Raw genomic sequence first — 26,431 nt, forward strand, 5'->3', positions numbered from 1 at the left:
ACTTAGAAATTTTATGGGTATTATGTCAAGCTTTACCACAATCAGTATTATTGGGTGTTTGCTATAGACCCCCACATAACAATCCTAACTTTTCTCGCACACTTAATACTATTCTAAACCAGCTTACCTTGACATATCCTAAAGCCGATCTCGTTCTTTTTGGAGATTTAAATTTTTCTGGTATTAATTGGAGTGAAGAAACTGCAACGGCTAACATAACTGAAGCCAGAGATTTTATCAATGTTTGCCTTAACTATAACCTAACGCAGTTAGTAACTCAACCAACACGTGTCACTTGCGATTCCTCTAACATTTTGGATTTAATACTGACAACCCATCCCGATAGCCTGTCTTCGATTCACTATCTCCATAAAATTAGTGGCCATAAAGTAATTCATGTAGATTTCAGTTTTGGCCCTACTGCCAACCCCTCGCATAAGAAAACAATAACCTTATACGATAAGGGTAATTATGATGCCATAAATAATCAACTTTGCACCTTTCTACCAACATATGAGGCCAATTTTCACCATCGTTCTCTTCAGGAAAACTGGCTTACTTTTAAGCAGAAACTAACCGAGCTAATACACATGTTCATCCCTAAAACTACTATCGGTGTAAACAGCCAAAAACCATGGTTTAACAAAACTTTGCACCAGCTAGATAACAAGAAAAAACGTTTATTCCGGAACGCCAAACTTAAAGGGGGCGCCCAAAACTGGGAAAAGTATTACGCAGCTGAAAAAGCTTATCTCACAGAAATCCGTAATGCCAAACTCGCTTTAACACCGATTTGCCTAATATGTTAGCTAATAACCCCCGCAAGTTTTGGCAGATAATTAATCCCCAAGCAGTAGCTTCTACCACTCTTACTAACGACTCTGGAGAGGTTATTTCAGACGATGAATGTCCCGATGCTTTTAACAAGGCCTTTTCATCTGTATTCACTAAGGAAGTAGACATTTCCTTACCTACGTTTTCATGTCGTGTCACATCTTTCATGCCTGACATCAGCTTTTCTGTTGGTGGTATCTCATCCCTCATCGAAAAGATCAAGTTGTCAGCGGCATCTGGACTAGACGAAATTAACGCGAAACTCCTGAAAAATATAGGGCACGTTGCTTTGGCTTATTTTGTTTTAATATTTTCGCAATCTCTTTCTACGGGTATCATTCCAGATGACTGGAAAGTGGGAAAGGTCGTTCCCATCTTCAAATCCAGTAACAAAAACTCACCTCTGAACTACCGACCAATCTCCCTGACCAGCATACCTTGCAAATTCATGGAACACGTCATTTACTCTTACATCATGAATTTCCTTGACTCTCAAAACTTCTTTCACCATTCTCAACATGGGTTTCGTAGGGGTCTCTCTTGCGAAACCCAGCTTGCCATCTATGTTCATGACCTTCATGCTAACCTTGATGTTAACGTGCAAACCGACTCCTTATTTCTTGACTTCGCGAAAGCCTTTGATAAAGTACCCCACAAACGCCTAATTTTAAAATTACCCTTCTTAAACTTGCACCCAAATGTACTAAATTGGATAAAAGAATTTTTGTCTAACCGTTCACAAGTAGTGTTTACAAATAACAAATTATCCAGCCCACTACCAGTGTCATCAGGGGTGCCTCAAGGCTCTGTCCAAGGTCCTCTTCTGTTCCTAATATACATTAACGACCTACCTTTACATGTATTTTCTAATATCCGCATGTTTGCTGACGACTGCGTCATTTACCGAACCGTTACTAGCCCATCTGACCATACGATCCTACAACAAGATCTCGACCACATAGTAAAATGGTGTGATGACTGGCTAATGTCCCTAAACCCTACTAAATGCAAACTCATTTCCTTCACTCGTCGTCAATTTCCCTTTCACTTCACTTATAACATAGCTAACGTCCCCGTTGAATCAGTAACCACTTATAAATACCTTGGAGTCACCTTATCTAACAATATGTCCTGGAACACGCACATTGCTAATGTCACGTCATCTGCTAACAGAACTCTGGGCTTCTTGAAACGTCATTTGCATAACGCTCCGAGTCACGTTAAACTACTTGCTTACAAATCATTAGTCAGGGCTAAATTAGAGTACGCATCTCCCATCTGGAACCCACCCGAAGTAGGTCTCACTAATACCCTAGAATCCGTTCAAAACAGTGCTGCTAGATTCATTCATGCTTCGTATTCATATGAAATCAGTGCTTCTTTCCTTAAAGCCGAGTGTAACTTATTAACTTTGTCTTGTCGCCGACGCATTGCAACCCTCTCTCTATTTCACAAGTTCTTTCACTCACCACTCAACTGCCCTCCTTACATTATCCCTGCAGCTCACATATCTCATCGCACTGGTCATGCACTACAAGTTTCTCGCCGACGTGCGTGTACTAAAACATTTTCTGCTTCATTTTTTCCCAGAGCAGCAAAAGAGTGGAACGGCCCTTCTCGCAACATCGCCACTACCACCTGCCCATCAAGCTTCATGCATAGCATAACAGATGTATCATCGCACTGATCGGTGTAAAAAACAAAACCACCCCTTATGTAATACCCCCTCGGGGGTCTTTAAGGAAATAAAAATGAAATGAAATGAAATAAAGGCGAAGCTTAAGCGTCCTCCGATTCGGATGGTGCACGGCTCAAGCAAGCAATACTCATGCAACAATTTTTTTCTTCACATTATAGAGCCCAACTACGCAGCAATGTCACTGCTGAAATTGTTCCCACAATTTCTTCACTTCCACAATAAAAAGCAGTTGGAAACCAGAGATGCACCGAGTGCACTGAAAATTAAAAACTATGCATGGCGTTCGTGATGTATTTTAAGCTCCTGCAACCACTTCCACTGTTTGCAGTTCATAAAAGCATGGCCTTTCAGACGGGCTTCTGTTACCCGAGGGAGCAGTTTCTGGGGTTCCCATTCATTTAGTCACCACTCAGTGTCACCAGACTGCTTATGCTTCAACTGCGACATTAAGAAATTAAAATACAAATGTTCTACAGCCTCTAATGCACTAAAGCTTTGCCAGCTTGCTGTGGGGACATATATGGTTTAACATGCAATGTATAATTTAAGCCAGGCATCATCAAACGTCAGAATAGCATTACTAAACGTCACTGAAGGTTTCTCGAGGCTTTGAGTGCCCACTAGTGCACGTTGTTGCCAGTATGCAAAAAATAACCACTACTTTGAGGTTAGCTTATGCCGATCCACAACTCTTATTCAAGATAACTTATTCTGGAGACCACGCTCTCCTTAAAGGACTACCGACACAAAATTTTTTGAGGCTCTGTTTATCGCACTTAATAAGTAACTATTGACCCAAGTAATGATGGCAAAGAAACTCATTTGCTTATGTGCATGACGACTATTAAGCTTGTATAAAACAAAACAAGCACTCGAGCTAGGAAGCACAATTACAGTTAAACCTGCTTATAACGAACCTCCATATAACAAACTCCTGGATATATAATATAGTATTTATCCATACAGGTACTGCTTTTCCAACAAATCATGAACTCAACCATTCACTATATTTATTGAACACCGATTGTAGTATGATAGAGTAAACTAAAATACAAGGTGCATTTCCAAAGAAATTAAACTTGCGATGAAGATTAGTTCCAAGAAAAGTTTATTTAGACCACAGTGGCCACAGTTTAGACCAAGCTGCATTCAAAATAAGATGAACCTTGAAGTTCTCAGCATAGCTACAAAGTCAAAGCAGTGTATAACGGATGGTGGGGTCATATTTCCCTTTTAAGCAATATTCTATGAAGCCTTTGCGTGCAAGGGCAAGAACCCTTTCGATGCAGTATGAACACCACATAAATCAATCAATCAGTTTTTCTATAAGAAACTGTGTGCCCTTAATAATGAGTGCTTCTTCCCCATCTGTGACAAGGCATGTGGTATAAGAGGCACTCCTTCCGTGAAAAAGACTCAGCGCAGTGGGCGCAGGGATATGGCCACTCTCCCGTACAACTGCAAACATGCTGCTTGAGGTTGGAACTGTGACCAAATGCACTTGGGCACAGGTGGCAATGAAAGAGGAACACAATCCAATTGCTACACTGTCGGCAACACTGAAAGGCAGTGACCATGGCTGTAACTGTGGAGACTACCGGTAGAGTGTACTAGATTGGGGGAGTGGGTCCAACGAAGGCTCTCTGCTGAGGCTTTTTTTATTGAAAAGTTGGTGGCCCCACCGTTGCTTTCTCCCGAATGAGCGGCCTCGCATGCCGGCCAGACGCTTGTCGCATCGGAGACCCTACCGCAGTTGCATGGAACTTCTACAGGCGGATACCCGGTGGCGGCGACACTGGTGTTATTCCCCACTGATCTCTTGTAAATAAAATGGAAAAACAACGGCGGAAAGAATGCAAACGACGGAACAATGACGGTGCATCGAACAGACGACAGCTACTCAACCTGTGAGCTCGCCTCAGTCAATGAGTGCTGCCGAAACAGCCGAAGCCAATTTTTATTGGCCACAGCTTCAGAATAAGGCAACGGCAGTGCTGCCACAATTTCCACGTTTTTTGCTTCACCCTTGGCACTTGTCAAGGCGTCCGCTGGACCCACTCCCCCAATCTAGTACACTCTACTACTGGTCTAGAGATGGAAGCGTCAATATGAGTGGTATAATGTCAGGCAGGACGTCCCTGCAAGCTGTTGGAACTCTGGCTTTGGCTTCGGATGTGGCCCCAGCTGACATTTTCACTAAAGCTGTGCATGGAGGCTTGATGGGCAGACACTTGCCATTCTTCGAAATCGCCAGATTTTTCAGATAGTTTCTGAGCTGCACAAACACTGGCTGTACCTGCATGAAGAGTCCAGTTGGCAGCACATTAGACACGCCAAAACCATAACACCAGACGAAACTTTAGGCGGCAGAAAAAGCACAGTCAACCTTTTCCTGGAGCTGCTGCAAGTTTCCTTTTCTCTCTTTTAAAAAAATGAAAACAGATTTAATTACAACAGACTTGCTCCTAGAAGACACACTTATACATTCTTCATGAATGTGCTCCTGTACCGTCATTGACATAACAATCAACATATAGCAGCTAAATATTCGCCCATATTCAGAAAACTGATTTTAAAGGTTGTCAAAGTGCCATCCCCTGGGTGATCATCTAATTACCATACCGATTGCTACTGTGATTAGTGGGTGTCCAAATGCCAGCAACGGGAATGCTCCAAGTAAAATATTTGCGATAACAGGCCCTGATCTACCAGAAACATCTTTTAATGCATACCGAACGTCTGAGTGACACAAGCAGAACTGATTTAAAAACACTTCTGCAGCTCTATGAGCAGCAAGTGAGGTGCTGATCCTGAAATAAATAAAGAAAAACTCTTTCATGTAGCATATAAGTTATTCTTAGTGAGTGTCAAACTATAGAGTTAGAACAACTTCCAATTATTCTTGCTCAAATTTCACTGCACGTGTGTTAGACTGTATAGTCAAGGGGTTCTAAAACTTTCTGGCCTTGGGGAACCCCACCAGCTTTCCCATAGTGCCGCGAAGCTCTTCCCCTCTCCCTCTTCCCAACAAAATGCTTATACAGAGGCATTTTTAATGCCATTAAGTTGAATGGCAGTAGACACCGAAACTGTCGTTACACTGAAGAACAGTCTGCTTGGAGGGGTTCCGGAAAACATGCCCTTGGATGCAATTCCCACGAATCAAATAGCCCCAGAGGAAATGGCCGTGCATGTACACTAGCAAAGGTTTGTCCCTAAGGTCAGATGACATCGGTGTAGCAACATATCACGTGACACTAATACAATTCATCGAATCCTCATGAAAGGTGTTGGCATACGAAAGACAATTTCCTCTGGAACACTAACAGCAAGCACAGGATGGCACATTGCAGAAAGTAAGCACAAAAATGTACATCAGACAAATTCCAATCTGCAGTTCACCAGCTGTGCTCCAACAGGGTCGAAAGCAATGCACAATTTTTGGTTTGAAGAAACGAACGCGACACAGAAAATAGCCCAAGACAGAGTTGGTGCTTCCCTGGATTTATTCCCTGGTTCAGAGGATTTATGAGCCAAAACCACAATCTAACTACGAGGCACGCCATAGTGAAGGACTCCAAATTAATTTTGAACACCTGGGGCCTTTTAACTTGCACATAAATCTAAGTACACACACATTTTTACATTCCAACTTCATCAGAATGCGGCCACCGGGGCAGAGATTAAACCCACGACCTCTACTTCAGAAGCCGAATGCCGTAGCCACTAAGCTACCACAAGGAGTCTCTCGCCAATTATGCCACCACCAAGTTCTTCGCTTCATGGCACAAGTTTTTTCTATAAACACTAAAAAAGAAAACAAGAGAAAAGGCACCAAAGAAAAGCAGAAAGCATGTGAAAACGAAGTTTGCATATTTAGTGCTAACACCGCGGTCATGAAAGCAATTATTGCGTCACGTAGCACAGCAGAAGTGAAAAAAAATTACGCAGCCATGTGCGTCTCAGATCAGCTGACAGCCATTGCATCAATGAGCGACAATGCGGAAAATAAGATGCGGTGCTCAAATCTTCTATTTTTGGGTTAGAAGATGAGTCCAATGAAGATTGGGCAATGTACGAGCAAAAAATAATTAACTTTTGCTCAGAAAAAGTTGGAATTGACCACTACTAGCGATCTTAAGCGATCATCTCCAACTTAAAAAAAATGTCACAGTTTCGCCCTAAGGGCGAAGCAATGAATGCGATAGCAACACAGCAATGTCATACGAAGTAAGGTGAGCGGCTTTGGTAGCAACAACACGCAGAACTGTTGTCGACGCCATCGGCGTTTTGCCCGCGTTAGCTCAAAATGCGTGCGGCGTTGGTGACTGTTGCTGGAGCCTCTGATATAAATAGGCACTTGGTGCCGCAGCTAAACGTCGCCTCCCTTCCCTCCCCCTCCCCCACGGCCTCTCGCGCGTCCGAAGAAGGCGCGTTTGCTCTACATATATGGTGATTGTAAAGGAGAAAAGAGACGCCTACTTCTGCAGCCCTTAAGCGAGCACGGCGCAGAACGCGCGTTTGTTCTCCGCCGTGCGTTCACTCCCCGTGAAAGACGCGCCCCTCGCGCCCTTTCACTCGCACATACAGCGTTCGAAGATAGCGCCAACCTTTCCCTTTCCCTCAAGAACCACTTACCGGCGACGATTTCATCTCCAAATGACGTCATACGGAACCTCACGGCGACGGCGACGGCGACGGCGACGGCGACGGCGACGCCGACGGCAGAAATCTGCTTTTGAGTGTCCATATAATTGCTATCGCAATAAAAATAAACCTCGCAATCTGTGAAGATTTTCACTTGCAAAGTGGCCACAACTGAGGGCACAAGCGAGGGCACAACTGATAAAACTCGCTAAGCTGCAGAAAAAGAAGTACACGCTGTAAGTTGGCAAACTGCGCATGGACTCAAAAACCTATATCTTCAATGTCGCTACTGATACTGTCATGAAGTTAGATCGATAGCTCATACGTAGCAAGTGTGCACACATCCTCAAAAATTCAGGATTTTACCGTGTTATTGTATGGTTCACAATATTCAGCAAGATAGACCTAGTCAAGCCTTCCGATGTACCAAAGACAGCCATAACACTTTTTGGCATGTTTTAGTACCTCCGGATGCCATTTGGTCTGCAAAACGCCACACGAACGTTTCAACGAATTTTCGATCAGGTTCTCCATGGTTTGAGCTGCTGTTTCACATACATCGACGACATCCTCGTCTTCAGCGCTTCAGCAGACAAACACGCACTTCACCTGCGCCACGTGTTCAAACGACTACAAAAGTACGGGCTGGTCATGAATGGCCCGAAGAGCCAATCAGCATTCCAGCAGCAGATGAAACTGACATATGCGATAGGTAGTCACTCACAGAATAGGCCCCCAGGTCTCAAACGTGTTTCTAGTTTCTTTGCTAACTTCGTATATTACCGTTTTACCCGGCCTAAAAGTCGCACCTTTTTTAGGTCGCACCCCCCTCATAACAGCAGTTTTTCCCACAAAAATACGTAAGTCACAGCAGTGTATAACACGCACCTATTGATTTGGTAACGCATATTAAAAAAAATTAGAGTGACGTTTCACTTCATGAACGCGGATAACCCAGAAGCGTAAGGGTGCCATTCCTATATAATTCCAATCGCAATGATAGGACACTCCAGGCGCATTTCTGCTGTCGTGGTTGCCCCAATGTTCCATATGCAGTCCAATGGCGATAACATCATTCCCTCATGCCGTAAGCTGTATGTGCCAGTGAAAGCGTGCGATGGTGAGCCAAATCATGCACAAAGGAAGATAGCAGGAAGGCAGCTCGGGAGGGACGAAGGATGGCTTTTTCTCTGGTAGCAAATGCGTAGTTCACGCAGCGACGCGTGCCGAATCTTCAAAGCGATCTGCAGATGTGACGACTTCGAGGTCGGACGATTCCCGGGCAGCCTGCCGCAACTTGCGTTGTGCTCAGTTCTTATCGCACGGCACTCTGCAACTCGATCACGAGAAGAACACGGTACTGCCATAGCACACACATAACCCGCAGTCACTGCCCAGTCAACCCAGTGCACTTCGCGTAGCCATAGCATTCAAACCAATTTTGACGGCATTTTTTTCGTTCGTATGCAAAGCACAGGTGAAAATACATGCGTACATGTGCGTTTGTACAAAGCGCAAGAACGTAAATATTTTGCTTGCATCCTATTTTTCACTTGTAGAGGACGTGGCATTAGGCTTTTCAAATACGATACCCTCAGAAGTGATCAAGGTAGTCACACTGCTTCTGGAAGATATGCATCCCTGATGGCCTCTAAAGAGTTCCAGTGGCCATTCGCTCGCCGTTGCCTTGGTGCACAAATGTCAACGAGCGTTATCGGGTTTGCTAATGCTCAACCGCAAGTCCAATGCTGTACATTTAGGCTTGAGAACATACGAGTCGCCACAATGTTATAATCTGTAATAAACCACTGTGTAACATGGTAGTCTTGTTGTATTATTAAGTTTGTAAATATTGCCGTTGCCTTGGTGCGCAACTGTCAACAAGTGTTATGGGGTTTCCTTATGCTCAACCATAAGTCCAATGCTGTACATTTAAGCTTGAGAACAAACTCTGCATAAGCTATGCATTTAACCTTGAGGACATAAGAGCTGCCACAACGGTATAATCTGTAATAAACTAGAGTGTAACGTGGTAGTCTTGTTGTATTATTAAGTTTGTAAATAAGTCATTAAAACATAAGCACTGGAGCTAGAAAGCACAAATAAATTAAATGCGAACTGCACCACTGATGTACTGAGAAATTAACAAGAACCATAACTGGACACACACTACTGTGCCCTATAATCAAATGTTGGTTTCTGGTTTGTTTGAAAGCTTCATATATTATGCGCAATTTCAAGAAACTTATTTCCACAGTCATGAACACATATTTGGTCAGTCCACATTTAAGATAAGCCAAACCTCTGATAAGCTGGCATAGCAGTGCAGTGACATGAAGGCAGTCTTCAAGAAATCCTGATATACAGTGGAGTCAACTTATTTCTAGTTATTACTACAAGAAGCTTTGTAGTTGAAGGACCTAGAAATCTATCAATGCAGTTTAGGGCTGACCTACTCCAACAAACAAATTGAGCGATCTACAAAAGAAACTGCAAGCCCCTGACCTTTAGGGCTTCTTTACTGCGTGACAGGACGTGTGATGGGATAGAGGGCGCTGCTGCGAAAAGGATGCACCACAATGCACACAGGAAAAGGGACGCTTTCCCGTGTGGTAACGCAGATGGCGTGTCAGGTGTGACCTCTGAGTGAATGCTTCAGGGCACAGGTGGCACTTGAATGGACGTTCCCCTGAGTGTGTGCGCAGGTGACTCATTATGTTTGTCTTTTCCATGGTCTTATAAGGGCACAGCCGGCAGCAATGCAGCCTCCCATGCTAAGACACAAGCAAGTCGTACTGTTTCAGTGACCCTGACAACAAGGAACCTGCAAAGTCACAGGGAACATGGGAAGGTGATGCAAATGAAAACACTTCCCTCAACTAAAGTGCTAGACCTGGCAATCAAAAAGGACTACCACAATTGTAGGCAATATACGTGACAACCTAACACACATGCCATAACCCAACACACACATGATTGTTATGGCAACAGTACCCCGATACAGTACATGTCTCACACCAGTTCCTATCTCTCTAAACATATATTACTAACCTGAATACTTACAAACCCCTGCTGGGTATATTAGAAGTCGGATTTGGTATGCAATTCTGATGTTATGCCTAAATAGTCAAATAACTTTGTATAGGTAGCACTTCATTGTGCACTCGAATAATAAACTAAGAATTACATGTTTTCTGGCATAAAAGGACTTCAAGAATGCAGCACAACAAAAGCATTAGGTGAAATGCGAACACATGAAGCATATAAAATTAATTACGTATATTAGTGCAAGAAATTATAAAAGAAAATCAGCAACATATGAAAGGGAAAAAATAATAAACACGGCATTTATATAGGTCAGAATGGCACCAAGTTTGCTGATGGAGGAGAATAGAGCCGCATTTCTGCGCATACAACAAAGGATTTCTAGTTTATAGCGCCAAGGGACACAGACAAAGACTAGAAGCAGATAGGATGAACGCTAGTCTTTGTTTGTGTCCCTTCGTGCTATGAACAAGAAATATGTCACCCGTACCAACTCGCCAAATTTTCAATGCTTTTGTAACAAAGGATTGTTTGTTTTACTGCATTGTAAACTTTTTTTCATGGTTGTTTCACAAGAGTTTCAATGAAAAGAAAATGCATCTAGTACACGGTGCTGAAGATGACCAAATCACCAATGAATGCTTCTGTCAAAAGCACTACATCTACACATCTGAATAAACAACTATGTCACTATGCATAGCTCACTATCCCGAATGGGTACAACCTCTAGGCTGGCTACACATAGAGGCCGGATTTAGCAAGCTATTTTGATTTGCCTAAACACTCAAAAGTACTTTGTATGTGTAACACTGTACAATGCACTCAACCATTATATTGAGTACTAGGCACTATTTATGCATCACAGTATTTATACCATGCAGAACAACAAAAGCACCAACTGAAGGAATATGTAATATGAAGGAATATGTAAAAGAAGTAAACAAGAAAAATACAAGAGACATAGGAAAACAAGAACAAAAAAACATTCCTAGAGGTGAGAACGGCACCATGATTGATGGTGAAAGATTACAGCCACATTTCTTTGCATTAAGGAAGGGAATGTCTTTGTGGGTGGCACTGTAAACATTTCTCGCTATAATATTTTTCTTCGTGCAGCGAAAGCAAACACTGCTGCAGAGGGCTGAAGATAACTTATCTACAAAGGAGTTTTTCTCAGCAACACTGCCACACCCTCATGCACTGTGTTAGCAGATCTGTGAAGACAGGTACAATACTGTCCAATGCGTTATCTTAATGAAACTACATTCTCTACCAGTACATTGCACTGCCTTGTTTTTTTTACCCAAATGATTACAACTTGGTGACTGCAATAGAACACGTTCATTTCTATCATGATTTCAAGAGACAAACAGGGCAGAGGGAGGAATGGAAAGTTCACTTGATACAATCACCGTCACAGTGTTTAATCAATTATTTAAGGATGCTGCAATTGAAAGAACGTAGTGCATGTACAACAATTCAGCGAGTTGTTTATTTACTCTCGGGTTTATGTGCAAACAGATAACACTGTTAAATCAACAATAGATCAAACTGCTATGTCAAATAAAACGGCAAACAGGTGGATGCTTTCCGAGAAGCTCGTGAGATGAATTACTGGTAAAGACCGAAGCATGCATCATCTTGGATGCACTGTAGAAGGAATCGACGCATCTGTAACAACACAGAGATCACTGTTAAAGCCAGCTTGAACGCAAACAGCATACTCACACAAACGTTTCTCCTTTGTATCACTCAACTTATTCAAGCTAGAAACAGACAGCAACAATTACCGATACAATGTTGTTACATTTATGTATTAGAAACAATTTGCATGCAAGGTAAGCATGCACACACACATTTCCCCTTTGTATCGATCAACTTATTCAGGTTAGAGACGGACTACAACACTTATCCATATAATGTGGTTACATTTATGTATTGTAAACAATTCTTCAATCATGCAAAACATACTTAGTTGAACCAACTTGCCTGGCTTCACCATTTATCGAAAGCTGCAGAAGAAAAATTTTTAAGTTTATTTGTTAAATCTGTTAAAATTTGCAGGAAGAAGAGAGTTAACACATATGGCGCCCAAGTCTGAAGTGTGCATTTCATTGTTTACTTGTTATATCATGGACGAGCAAACAAAAATGCAATGTGTATTTTATGAGAACCAAAATGTGTAAGACTTTTATTTGCTCAGCCGTGATCACGTTCTGGGCAAAGCACAACAAAAAATTGCCAGACCTCCTTTATCTCGGCATAGCCATGAAGTCACAGGACCCTTCAAAAAATTATCCGACAGTGGCATCTTGTTTCCCTCATACTATCAGGAACTCTAATGTATGAGGAAACTAGGAACCTCTCAGTGCAATCAAATAGTGTAGTCACTGGACTCGAGCTGAGAAGATGTCGCAGTGCAAGTTATGTTAACAGGATGATAGGCCCTGGACCTCACTTACAGAATGTAACAGTGTTAAAATAGAGTACATTTCACTGTAGTTTACATTTTATACATTTCAAGCTGCTCTGCGTAAGGTGGTTCGCGATAAATTTTAGTATACGCATGTGCACTTTGCTGCCTCTCACAACAACTGCATGGTCGTGCTCTGCGTCAGGTGTACCATGTCTGCTCATGCCAAGATACGCCCATGCCCCTTAGTTTGGTGTTACAGCACACGTTTTTTTCACCAGTGAAATGAATATTTCATTTAGAGTGCATATCCACTGATAGCCCATATAGAGGTAAAAACCTCAATATCTCTGTAGCAGTGCTTCGTTAAAGGGCGAAGTGTTGTTTAATGGGCGAGATGCATTCACTATGCTGGTGTACGATAAAATCAGTTCACATATTAATGCAAACACAATTTGCAAGTGACTGAAATCAAAACACGCTGTTACGTCAGCCATTTCACCATTTCAATGTCATAGCACAAAATTCCCCTAGATTAGAACCAATTTCCCTATTTTTCTAAAGGATGCATAAAATCTCTAGATCTAAGAAAAGTTTTCCACAGTTGGCAGCACTGCATTTTGAGGACAATATAAGCCATACTAAAGTGCTCAACTCATCAAAACTCATTACAGATACCATATTGTGACATTTGAGAAGCAAATAACAGCACTGACAGGAAACAAGCCCAACTTTCATCAAGTCGACTGTTCACCTTATTTATTGATCACAGGTAAAAATTCAAACTAAATTACGGGCTTTTACACGCCGAAACCACAATATGATTATGAGGCACACCGTAGTGGGCGGCTCCAGAATATTTGGGCCACCTGGGGTTCTTTAACGTGCACCTAAATTTAAGTGCATGGGTGTTTTCGCATTTTGCCTCCATCGAAATGCGGCTGCCGTGGCGCAGGAATTCGATCCTGCGACCTCGTGCTTAGCAGTCCAACAACACAGCCACTAAGCAACCATGATGGGTTGATCATAGGTTGCATTATCTTGGAGTAAATGTAAATACAAGGTGTACTTCAGGAGATATTATACTTCCAATGAGATATAGTTCCAGGAAAGTTTATTTACACCACAGTGGCCAGAGATTAGGCCAAGCCACTTTCATAATAAGATGAACCCTGAAGTTTTCAGCATAGCTATTAAGTCCTAGCAGTGTATAAAACGGATGGGGGGGTAATATTTCCCTTTAACCCTTTAACTGCCACTACCGAGATAACTCGTGAAACCACCGACGCGCACTCCTTGCTACTCCCGAGTATACTCGTGTCGCTTTTTAAACTCACTCCCTGCCACTCCCGAAACAACTCGTGCAAAAAAAAAAATAAAAATATTGCGTTCGTGTCCCACCATCTATGGAGAGATAACCTAAACACATAGAACTTAGGGAGCGGGCGGCGCCGCCATGGACGGGCACGCGTGAAGATCGTCGAAGGTCAGGGAGGAGGGCGGCAGAGAAGCGCATTTGGCCTTGGCTACGCCGTCGCTTCGGTGGCAGTGGTCAGTGGCTTCGGTGGCTCCCCTTGCCCTCCTTCTCAACTCCGTCGTAGCGCCCCCACCTTCGACTGTCACCGTGCACGCGTGCCACTGCTCCCGCCGGGCCCGCCGCCAGCTTAGCCTGCTCTCTGAAGTTTCGTTTTCGTTATCGGGAAGTTGGCCGGACTGGGCCTCCGCCGTTGCTTCTCTCTTTACATGTCCTGTGGAGTATCATGGTGGAATACTAGCATGAAATTTCCACTGAACCAACATCAAAAAAAAAAAAAAAAATTACCCGGCAGGCGGTGAGGAGCAGTCAGAAAAAAACCCGGCAGTGAAAGGGTTAAAGGGACTGACAACCGATTTTTACAGACCCAGTATTTTACAGCGCGATGAAAAGCGCACCCTCGGTAGTGTTTCCACCTGCAGCGCTCACTTCCAAAAGCGCATGGATATTTTTTAAGCAGAATTTTTCGATCCGAGCAGCTTCTAAAAAAAATAGAGTCCATCTTCCAGCAACGCTGAGGAGTGATAGCGATGCCTAAAGCCTGCCTCCCAAATTGTGAATGTCGCCCATCGTCCTGCTTTCACTGGAGGGAGAGCAACTGTGGTTAACCACCTATATTGCCACATTTCCAACCATTTTTAAAGGTAAATAGACTGGTACAATAGGTTTGCATTGTTGCACAAACATTTCATATAGTTGTACCGCATTTTTTCCCAAGTACACGCCTACGTCATGGCTGGCTGGCCCCCAGCATCATTATTCTGTCAATAGCTGAGCCAAGCCAACGCATCGAAAATGAAGGTAACGGAAGTGCCACTTTTCTGCTCACTACGCACGAAGGCTTATCTGCGCACTGCAAGTTAGAAAAAAATTATAATAGAAAGAATGTTACTGCATTTTTGTGAACTAGCAGAGCTAATTAATCAGTAACATTGTTAAACCCCTGTCGCTTTGGAGACTTCACACTGTCCAGTGGCCAGTGCTTTCTTGCTGCGCGCCGAGACTTCTAGAGCAAATGTTGAAAGGGCATTTTCAAAACTGAGAATCATCAATCGAAAGGAGCGTGAAGCCATCAGTGACAGCAACCTCGTAAAGTATGATTGCATCAATTACAACAAGCTCTAAGCTTGTAATACGCACAAACGTAGGGGCTTTGTATTTTAATATTTGTGTGTTCAAATCTTCAAGACAACAAAAATACGCTTCGTGTGTTCTGATGTTTTCGTGTTCAGATATCAATTCACCTAAGATTTTGGAGTATTGAGAATAATGCATAATTTAACTCTCGAGTTTCGGACAATTGGTGATTTACGAGAAATACAACTCCGATAAACTCCGAATTTCCGCCAGAAAATTACCTCCAAAGAACGCCCTCCGAATTTCAAGAAAAATAAACTCCGAAAACACAGCGCCCTAGGTACTTCACTCCTTCCGTGAAAAGGATGCAGCGAAGTGGGTGTCGGGATACGGCCACACTTCCGTATGACTGCACACATGCTGCTTGAGGTTGGAACTCTGAGCAAATGTATTTGGGCAAAGGTGACACTCCAAATGGCATACACAATCCAAGTGCTACAATGTCGGCAACACTGAAAGAAGGATACTGTGGCAGTGACCATGGCTGCAACTGTAAAGACTCCTTGTATAGAGGCTGCAGCGTGAATATGATTGGCATAACGTCAGGCAGGACTAGAGATGCGAAGTGAGGAAAAAAACGGGAAAATTACGGGGAAAAAATGTTTGTTTTCCTTTTTTTTCGGCGCAGTTGGAAAAATTGGCCAAAATTTCCACGGGGAAAAATGTACAGAAATAAAAAATTTGGCAACGCCCAGCGTTAAATGTGAAAGCAAAACGCAGAACGCGAAACTGAAACGTTGCACATGATACCGAAGCACCAAACGACGGCTGACCACTCGCCATCAATATCACATAGTGTCAGCTCCAGCGTCAGCGTGGCTTCGTCATTCGGGTGCGGTTTCTCATGTTTTGGTGCCCGTTATTGGGCAATTTTGACTTTCCCTCGTGCACTTGTGCAACCTGTGGCAGAAGTCCGCATATGAAGCCGTGTGGAAGCAGATTCTGCAATGGTACGGCCAATTTCCGACGTGTGGATGCACTTCACTGTCGGGAAGACCTTCACGGTCGGGGAGACATCTTGATGAATGTTTCCACAGACAAAGCCACGACGAAATAGCCACAGAAGAGACATTTCAGTGTTCTTTGTTCTAACTGCCGTAACAATTCTAAGAAGCCGCACTCGTTCACAGAGAACTGCAAGCGTTCGTGGTGATGCTTCTGGCTTGTCTTCGATTTGTTAAACCCTGCATTTGTTTGTGAAAAGGCAGAAAGCATTTCACTTCTGTTATTTACATAATGAGAGTTATGGCTTTTGACATTTGGCAATAAACTATTGACCGTATACTAAAGAAAATTTGTTCTTTTCCATTTTTTCCAAAATTTCGGGAAAAAACGTGAAAAAAAATTGTTTTTTTCCGAATGCTCAAAATTTCCGGAAATTTTGTATCTCTAGGCAGGACGTCCCTGCAAGCTGTTACAACTCTGGCTTTGACCCCAACTGTCATTTTCACTAAAGCTGTGCAAGGAGGCTTGATGGGCCGACACTTGCATTCTTTGAAGTTGCCAGATTTTTCAGGTAGAGTTTCTGAGCTGCACAAACACCGGCTGCACCTGCATTAAGAGTCCACTTGGCAGCATATTAGACACGCCAAAACCTTAAAACCAGAGGAAACTTTAGGTGGCAGACAAAGCACAGACAACCTTTTCCCGGAGCTGCTACAACTTAGCTTTTTTTTTTTTCTTTTGAGAAAAATGAAAATAGATGTCATTACACCACACTTGCTCCTAGAAAAGAAACCCATACATTCTTCAAATTGTGTACTTGTACGATCACCGACTTAACAATCAATATATAGCAGCAAAATATTTGCCCAAATTCACAAAACTTAACAGCTTTCTAAAGTGCCATCCCAGGGGCGATCGTTTAAGTACCATGCTGATCGCTATTGTGATTAGTGGGTTGCCCAAATGCCAGCAACGAGAATACTCCAAGTAAACAATTTGTCATTAGAGGCCCTGATCTTCCAGAAACGTCCTTAATACATACTTGTCTGAGTGACACAAGCAGAACTGATTTAAAAGCTTTTCTGGAGTTTTATAAGCAGCAATTGAGGTGCTGATCTTGAAATAAATAAAGCAAAACCCTTTTATCTAGCACATAAGTTATTCTTAATGAGTGGGAAGCTATAGAGTAAGAACCGAATACAAATACTCTTGCTAAAATTTCACTGCACGTGACTAAAGACTAAAGGGCCACGCCGGGTCTTGTGCCAATCCGCCTTTTGCATAAACAGTAGCGCCATCTCCTCTCTCCTCTCCCGGCACCACCGTTCACTCTCTTCTGTCGACCGTGTCTCCTCCTACGCCGTGTACTGAACTAGCAGACGCTCTCCAGATCAAACGCTGTCGCTACGTATCTACGTATCGCTTGCGCTTTCTAGGTCGTATTTTGATCAGATTTTTTTATGTTATAATAGACTGGCTGCCGAAACATCGAGAGAGGATGTCTAAATGTCGTTGAGCTTGTGTGGCTCTATTATTAGCGGTGAGGCACTGAGCCACAACGCGCGCGACCTCGGCGTTGGTTGATCTGCCACTGTCAGTCTCTGGGGTTCAGCAGCTTCAGTCCCTTATCAGCCAGCGTGCACGTGCAAGTGGGCCTTTAACATTTAACAAAATTCCTCACATTTTTTTTTTTGTGGACTTGCTCGTAGGGGGAGCCATGGTCGACAGAAGAGTGCGTGACTGCTGGCACCGGGGCAGGAGAGAGCAGATGGGGCTACTTAAAATTATTTAGAGGCTTTATTTTGCCTTGCGCTGTGGCGACACATAGCGGGCTCCGCGAGAAACAAAATGTATGGCGTCGCGCAAGAAGCCAGCTGGAATGGTTTTACGCATATGTAAGTCGTCGTAATTTTTGTTTTGTGTGACTGGCTGCGTTCTAGACAGTACACCAAGGCCGGCAATGACTCTGGCTCGACTTAAAACGGCAAGTTGTCGAAATATGATGATGGTATTTCGTGCAGCTACGCCGACAAAACGAGTCATCGTACGATATGTGCCTCTGAACGAATACATTGCACCGTAATTACTATTCTTCATGTTTAGTCGTACTGTGTATTAATCCAAATATGCTTTGGAAGTTTAAATGCACGAACATGAGTGCTTGCCAGCCGCCGTCATCAAGTTCAATCTATGGGGTCGATTCCGCTCAGCGGAGGTTATCCTTATCGTAGCAGCCAAGTTCATGCATTTGCCACTGTTAGACCTGCACTGAACGTACTATGCCAATAGGATGATAATAACTTCTTTTATAGCTCAGTTTTGACCATAGGGGCCACCGCTCTTTGAAGGGTCGATAATGCACACAGAGTATCCATGCAACACACAAACGGCACATTTGTTTGCATCGGCAAGTGTAGGGCCACCGCTTGCTGTCCACTTCAAGCACAGTAGATACCGTGCACCGCTGAGACGAAATAATGATGAAATGCTAAACACATACATCAACACTTCTCATGCGAATATCAGAAGTGTTGTATCACCTGAGATAACGAGGAATGAGCATCCCGGGCACACTGAAAACGGTGACTACAACCACCAAGTCGCCGTTTTGGGGATTGCGGTTACAGCTGATTTTGACAGGTGCTCTGCATTCTTCGCATTCTTTGTCAGTGTTCAATAGCTTATTGCTCGAGTAAACACTGCGCACATGAGTGCTCATTTAGAGAGCGCGTATAGCCATCAAACGAAAATGCCGATGCCTGCCATAATGGCGTGGTACTGCAGCACGGTGCTACCGTGCGCTGCAGTATCTAAAGGGCCATCACTTGTTGGTTATTTGGCGTAAGAGGCAAACTGTGTTTCTCAGTAATTTGGCAGCATAACAATACACATATCTACCACCCTACATAGTTGCACTTCGTTCATGGAAGCGCCAGCAAGTGCGACCGACATCCTTCTATCAAGCTAGAAGGGCGATGTGAGCACTGCGCCGTGTCGCCGCTTCCGCCTGTTTGTATGTGCATCATACTATGCTAAGATGGAGTGGTTCACTTCATGTCGGTATGGATAGAACCGAACTATAAAAGCAACCCCTGGAAGGCATGAGACGGTCTTTTGAGGGATCGCCACACGACTGTGCGCAGGCGCGAGCAGACGAAGGCGAGCGCTAATTTTGGTTTCAAGGAGCATGGGCGCTCCTAGCGGTTTCCGGACATACGAAGTTATTTTTTTATTTCTCTTTTTGTGAATTTTAAATCGGGCAAAGCGTGGGAAGTGGATGTCTTCGTGCGTCCATAGAGCTTACCACAGCTCACCCTTGCCACTCACGGAGCGATATCACAAGTTGGATCGCGCTCAGTCACCTTATGGGAAAGATATGACAGATAATCTTGATCAGGCGTGCAAGGAACGGAAGACGCAGGAAAGTAGGCCAACCAAGCATTAGATGAAGATGGCTAAATTGCAGCATCTGAGGTCTTGTGTGGCTGTGTGATGGGGGATAAATTCGAGTAGCCCCGGCTTGCATCCAAGGAAGTGTAACATCTATGTTCACGTGGGAGACCTCGTGAGCAGGAACCATACCAATTTGGCTGGGGTCTTTGGTACGCCTCTGTAATCCAAATTATTGGAAGCATTGGTATGGAATTGCATTCCTTGGGAGAGTCAATTACTCTGTTGTTAGGGCAGGGTAGGTTGGTTGCGCGCCCCTGTAATCCTGCACACTGGAGGCCACAATGCGGAAGTCGGATCTCGAAGTCAGGTCCCCGGTTGAGTCTGGTATTTATTCATGATCCAGAGGTGCCTGAACGATGCAGATGGTGGCGTGTCCGTGTCATCTAGCCTGGGTGCAGTCGCGGCCTCTGGATGGGAGCTCTCCCCACATTCACGGGGCGCATCACGGGCAACGTGCAGGCCTATCACTGCACGGCTAAGAGGTGGAGCTCCCGCTGCGTGTCTGGAGTCGGAGAACCTTGGCGGCAGTGAGGGGGAAAAAGGTTGTACCCAATGACTACTAGGCACCCGGCCAACCCAGCGTGGGCTGTCCACTCCCTCCTGCAATTCCGGTGCAATGGGATGTGCCATAGGTTAGCAGAACTGGGCCTGGTCTGCCGAGAGCAGTGGAGGGCGGTCCATCTTGACACGCTGGGCCTGCCCGAAACTGCAAGTGGTAGCAGTGATGGTGCTGCATCGTCAAGAGATTGGGAAGGTTGCATGCTGTCGTGGCTGCGCCCGAATAATTGGGTCAGCTTCACCAATGGGGAATCGGTGTTTTGAGCGTCTGACCCAGGGGGTGTCCCAGCGGTCTATGCGGCCAACCCATCAGCTGGAAGCAGACTCTGAAATGGTGAACCCTGCACCGGTGATGACGCTAACACCGGGATTTTCAGTTCTGCGAAGTTTTTCAGGTTTTCTAATGACAACAGGTAAGCACAAGTATTTCACTCTATTTTCTCAGCAGGTATTCATTTTGCATGAGCAAACGAGTTCTGTGCAAGCCTGAGTGAACTGACATAAGAGCAGTGTCCCTCGACTCATTCGTCATGACGGCAGCCCATCTGCTGCCAGTGAAATCCTTATAATGAAGGGCTTGAGTGCGTGTTTGTTGGGCTATACATTTTGTTCACTCTTTGTCGACATGCACAGCCAAGGCTAAAATAAAATTTTTAAAAAAGAAAGACGCATTTCCGTTCTGCGAAAAGGTTGCACTGCAGTGCACACAGGAAAAGGAACGCTTTCTCATGTGGCAGCGCAGATGGCGCGTCAGGTGGATACTCTGAGTGAATGCTTTCGGGCAAAGGTGGCAGTGGTAGGGGCGTTCTCCCGTGTGGCAGCGCAGATGGCGCGTCAGGTGGTAACTCTCAGGGAATGCTTCCGGGCATAGGTGGCACTGGTGGGGACGCTCTCCTGTGTGGCTGTACACATGTCGCTTAAGGGCAGAACCCACCGTGAACACTTTCGGGCAGAGGTGGCACTTGAAGGGACGTTCGCCTGAGTGTGTGCGCACGTGAGCTGTCATGCTCATCTTTTTCTTGGTCTTGTAGCGGCACAGCCGGCAGGAATGCTGCAAGCCATTTGCAGACACAAGCGACCGGTACAGCTCTTGGGGCCCCAAAGGCAAAGAACCTGCAAAGTCACAGGGAACATGGATAGGTGATGAAGTGTTAAACGCTTTGCACAACTAAAGTGCTAGACCTGGCAATCAAAAAGGATTGCCAAACTCGTAGGCAACATATGTGATAACCTAACAGACATATATATTATAACCCAACACAAAGATTACTGTTGTGGCAACAGTTCCCTGATGTAGTACATGTCTCATACTAATTCCTATCTCAATAAACATATATTACTAGCCTGAATACATACAAACCCCTGCTGGCAATAATAAAGACCTGAGCTAATGGGCAGAGATAATGGGCATGAGATAGGGCAGAGATAATGGGCATGGAACAGGGCAGAGATAATGGGCATGGAACAGCGGCAGCAATGCAGACAGGTCAAATTTTCTTCTGTTTCTTGGTGCAGATGTTATCGTCAAGCGGCCTTTGTCATGAACCGAGTGACCTGCAGCACGATTTCCACCTGCCATCGACTGAGCGCCCTATCTCAAGTGTTTGGCTGCGTCTACAGTCTATGCGCAACTCGTCACAAATGAGCCAATGTTGCCCAGCACCACCGGACGAAGCCTTTGCCTTCAAGTGGTCCGCACCTTTGGCCGCGCAAGCTCCATCGTCAGTCATCAAGTGTATCGCACCCATTTAAGCCCTGGTCATCGCCGAGCGCCTTCAGTGGGCATGGAACAGCGGCAGCGATGCAGACACGTCAAATTTTCTTCTGTTTCTTGGTGCAGGTTAGTCCATGTCCTTCTTTGCACTGTAAATGCACAAGCAATGTCAAACTGCTGCTTTTTCCATGCCCAAGTGTATTCCTATCTGATGCCTGTGAATGCATATATGTGCTGAAATTATTGCTCTTAAGCTGCGATGTTGAAATGAACCCCGGGCCACCAAAACAGGATCCTAGCCAGTCCAATCACGACGTCGTCTCCCTTTTGAAAGCGTTAAATGAAAAAATTGACAAGAAACATGGCGAAATAGTTTCCCAGCTCAATGAAGTCCGGCAAACGCAATCAAAGCTTGAGCGTCAGATGGCTAGTATGAACGATAGACTTGTTGCCGCTGAAGAAAAAGTAGCTACTTCGCAGGCCCCCAGTGCGGTCGACATTGTCCAGGAAGTGTCCGAGGCTGTACAGAATAAATCGGAGGCACTTCATCGACGACTGGATGACTTCAAAGACAGGTCACGACGCGATAATCTCATTTTCACGGCTTAACTGATGCGCAAAACGAAACATGGGCTGAGCCTGAACAGCTTGTGTGTGAGACGCTGCTTTCTGCAATAGGCCTTCAGCTACCCAATGAGGCAATAGCTCGTGCGCATCGGCTAGGTAAATTATCATCCAATCGATCCCATCTTATCATAGTCAAGTTTTCGAATTTTAAGATTCGGGAAACTATTTTTTCCGATAGAAGAAAAATGAAAAGTTTTGGGGTGAATGTTACAGAAGACTTTTGCATGTCAACTCGGCATTCACGTAAAAAAACTTTTCGAATATGGACAGGCAAGTGGAGATAAGTTTGCTGTTCGTCAGAACAAGTTGTTCATAAAGAATAAGTGTTACGTCTACATTTCAGCATCAGATAGCGTCTGCGAATATCACATAAACAACGTAGCATCTTCACACAGCCTTCACAGTAACACTCCGCCAGCTGGACAGCCCCCTGCGTAGCTATCTGCTTCAGGTCACGAGCCTATAAATAACATATGCATTTCGTTCTCTAACATTCGTAGTGTTGTTAATAAGCGTGACGATTTGTGTAATCTCATCGACACGTGCAGTGCAGACATTGTGGTCCTCACAGAAACCTGGCTGAATTCCAAGATATCTAATGATGAGATACTAAACTGCGAAAAGAATTTCACTACATATCGATGTGACCGTGGTGAACGAACAGGGGGAGGTGTTCTAATAGCAGTAGCTGACTACCTGCAGTCTTCACACATGCGACTTGTTTCCTGTTTAGAAATCATATGCACCTGTATTCATATTAATCATCGAGATACAATCTTCTGCACATGCTATCGTCGTCCAAATGCTCCAACATCTTTTTGTAGCGACCTTCATGATGTTCTCAACCGACTTTTAGTTAGATTTCCTTCTTCGCCACTCTTTTTAGTTGGCGATTTCAACCTGCGAAAAATAAATTGGTCGGGTGCATCACCCTCTATACTAGGATTCGTCATCCGACACCACCAGTTCAACACTTTCGCGAATGCTAACCTTTCACAAGATTTATTACCACAATCATCAGCTAAAAGAGGATCTTCTTTCTGAGCCATCATTCATATCACCTCGCACAGATCATCGCCATAAGGTACGCATTCCATGTTGCCGCACTAATGCGCACTTTAACTCTTTTGTGCCAAAGACGGCTAGCGATTGGAACCACCTGTTGGCGATATATCTGACCAACTTTATTTAAAACTTCTGCTGAAAACTATGTGTTCGCCTAATCTGTCTTGTTCCTAATATGATTTGCATTTAACCTAAACTTACTTTTTCGCTGCTGTACACGATAATGTTTTCTTTTGTGTATACCATATTGTTCTCATTTGTGGCAGGGACGGCGAGCATTGGAACCACCTACCCGCCTGTGTTGCTGATATTTCTGACACGTAATTTTTTAACTGCCGCAGAAAACTATGTCTTTGCCTAATCTGCCTTGTTACCAATGTGATCTTGTATTTCGCTTAAACATATGTTTTTTCGTTGCTGATACCATTTGTTTTATTTTTGCTGCAACGCCCCCTGGGCCTTGAAGGTATTGAAATAAATAAATGTCGGACTTGGCATGCAATTTTGATATCTTGCCTAAAAAGTGCACTCAAATATTAAACAAAGTATGATATGTTTTCTCGCATAGGACTTGTAGAATGCTGCACAACAAAAAGCATTAACTGATATTTGAACACACGAAGCATATAAAATTAAATACGATTATTAGTCTAATAAATTATGAAAGAAAATGAACAACATATGAAAGAAAAGAAGATTATAAACACACCATCTATATAGGTTAGAATGGCAAAAAGTTTGCTGATGGAGAATAGAGCCACATCTATGTGCATACAACAAAGGATTGCCTGTCTGTATTAGAGCACTGTAAACTTTTTTTTTCATGATTGTTTTACAAGCACTACAATGAAAACAAAATGTAACCAGTACACAGTGCTGAAGATGACCTATTAACCAATTTGTGATTCTGTCACAGACACTGTCACATATACACACCTTAATAAACAACTATCTAACCATGTAACTCACTATCGTGAATGCATACAACCTCCAGGCTGGCTATACATAGAGGTCAAATTTAGCAAGCCACATTGAGTTGCCTAAACAGTCAAAGTGCATTGTGTAATACTGCACGATGCACTCACTCATTTAATTGAGTACTACGCATAATTTTTGCATAACAGTACTTTTACCATACAACACAACAAATCACCAACTGATACATAAACATATGAAAGAATATGCTAAAGAAGTAAACATGAATAAATACAAGAGATAAGAACACAAAAACAAAAAAAAAAAACATTCCTAGAGCTGAGAATGCCACCATGTTTGATGGTGGAAGAGAATACAGCCACATTTCTTTGCATTAAGGAAGGGAATGTTTCTTTGTTGGTGGCACTGTAAACATTTTTTGTTATGTTTTCCTTGGTGCAGTGAAAGCAAACTCTGCTGCAGAGTGCTGGAGATAAACGTAAAATAATACCGATTTTTAAATCTGGAAATAAGAATTTACCTGAAAACTACCATCCGATATCACTCACATGCATCTGCTGCAAACTTCTTGACCATATAATCGCCTCCCACGTCTACAATCACCTGGAGACTAACAAATTCTTCTTTCCGAACCAGCACGGATTCAGGAAGGGCATGTCATGCGAAACGCAGCTACTGGAATTGACTACTGACCTTCATTCCAACATGAACAATGGCCTACAGACCGATTCCATATTGCTTGATTTTGCCAAAGCTTTCGATCGTGTCGCCCATAGCTGCCTCATTTCTAAATTATCTGCCCTTCAATTAGATTCTCTCTTTTTATTATGGCTTCAGAATTTCCTTTCACTTCCCAAGCAGTTCATGATTGTTAATAATACTTCTTCTCACTCTTCCTACGTCTTTTCTGGCGTTCCACAGGGCAGCGTTCTAGGCGCGCTTCTTTTCCTGATCCATATAAATGACCTGCCAAATAAAATATCATGAAGTATTAGAATCTTTGCTGATGACTGCATGTTATACAGAGCAATAAACAGTCCCGACGACCACCTGATCCTTCAAGAATATCTCAACATTATCTCTATCTGGTGTAGCACCTGGCTCCATGACCCTAAATACTAACAAATGTAAAATTATTTCTTTCGGACGCAAGCGTGACGTTTCCATTTTTTCCTACCAAATACAGAGAGACAAGCTGTCCCGGGCAGCATGTTATAAATATCTTGCCGTTTACCTTACACCAGGCCTCTCCTGGTTTGAACACATCACTGCTGCGTGCGCGAAAGCCTCAAAAACCTTAGGGTATCTACGATGCAACCTCTGTCATTGCCCCTCAAACTTTCACAAATTATCCTATCTAACTTTAGTCCGCCCACAACTTGAATATGCCTCATCTGTTTGGTTCCCTTCTTCTCATTATCAAATTAACATGCTTGAAGCAGTTCAGAACAGAGCCGTCCGTTACATTTCAAGGAACTATGACAATCACTCAAGTGTGACTCAGCTTGAACTTGATCATTCCCTTCAACCATTGGCCATTCGCCGTCAAATGTCTCGCCTATGCCTGTTTCACAAGGACGTCTACGGCAATAAAATAGCCTCGTTACAGCTTGAACACCCCCTTTTCACGTCACGCAGGCTACATAATCACCTCAGCTACACACGCAAATTTGGCAATACGAACGCTTTTAACACATCCGCACTTCCACAAGCCATCCCATTGTGGAATGATCTTCCCGATGATATCGCCTCTGATAATAACCTGAACACATTTCGCCACAAGCTTGAGATACATATTTTTTGTTAAATAGTGCTGTAACATGG

At 43.7% G+C, this 26,431-nt stretch overlaps 1 protein-coding gene and 1 long non-coding RNA gene across 2 annotated transcripts in view; both read right to left on the reverse strand.

Annotated features, from left to right (window-relative positions):
- Positions 1–4,883, reverse strand: part of LOC125940734 (uncharacterized) — a 94,934-nt gene extending 90,051 nt beyond the window's left edge. Inside the window, exon 1 of the mRNA XM_049657210.1 lies at positions 4,830–4,883. Coding sequence (XP_049513167.1) covers positions 4,830–4,876 — 47 coding nt within the window. The 5' untranslated portion in view covers positions 4,877–4,883. The remainder of the gene's footprint in view (positions 1–4,829) is intronic.
- LOC125940740 (uncharacterized) overlaps positions 1–26,431 on the reverse strand; it is a 154,133-nt gene that overhangs the window by 121,938 nt on the left and 5,764 nt on the right. The window lies entirely within an intron of this gene.

Source organism: Dermacentor silvarum, chromosome 10 (assembly GCF_013339745.2).
Source record: "Dermacentor silvarum isolate Dsil-2018 chromosome 10, BIME_Dsil_1.4, whole genome shotgun sequence".
Taxonomy (NCBI): domain Eukaryota; kingdom Metazoa; phylum Arthropoda; class Arachnida; order Ixodida; family Ixodidae; genus Dermacentor; species Dermacentor silvarum.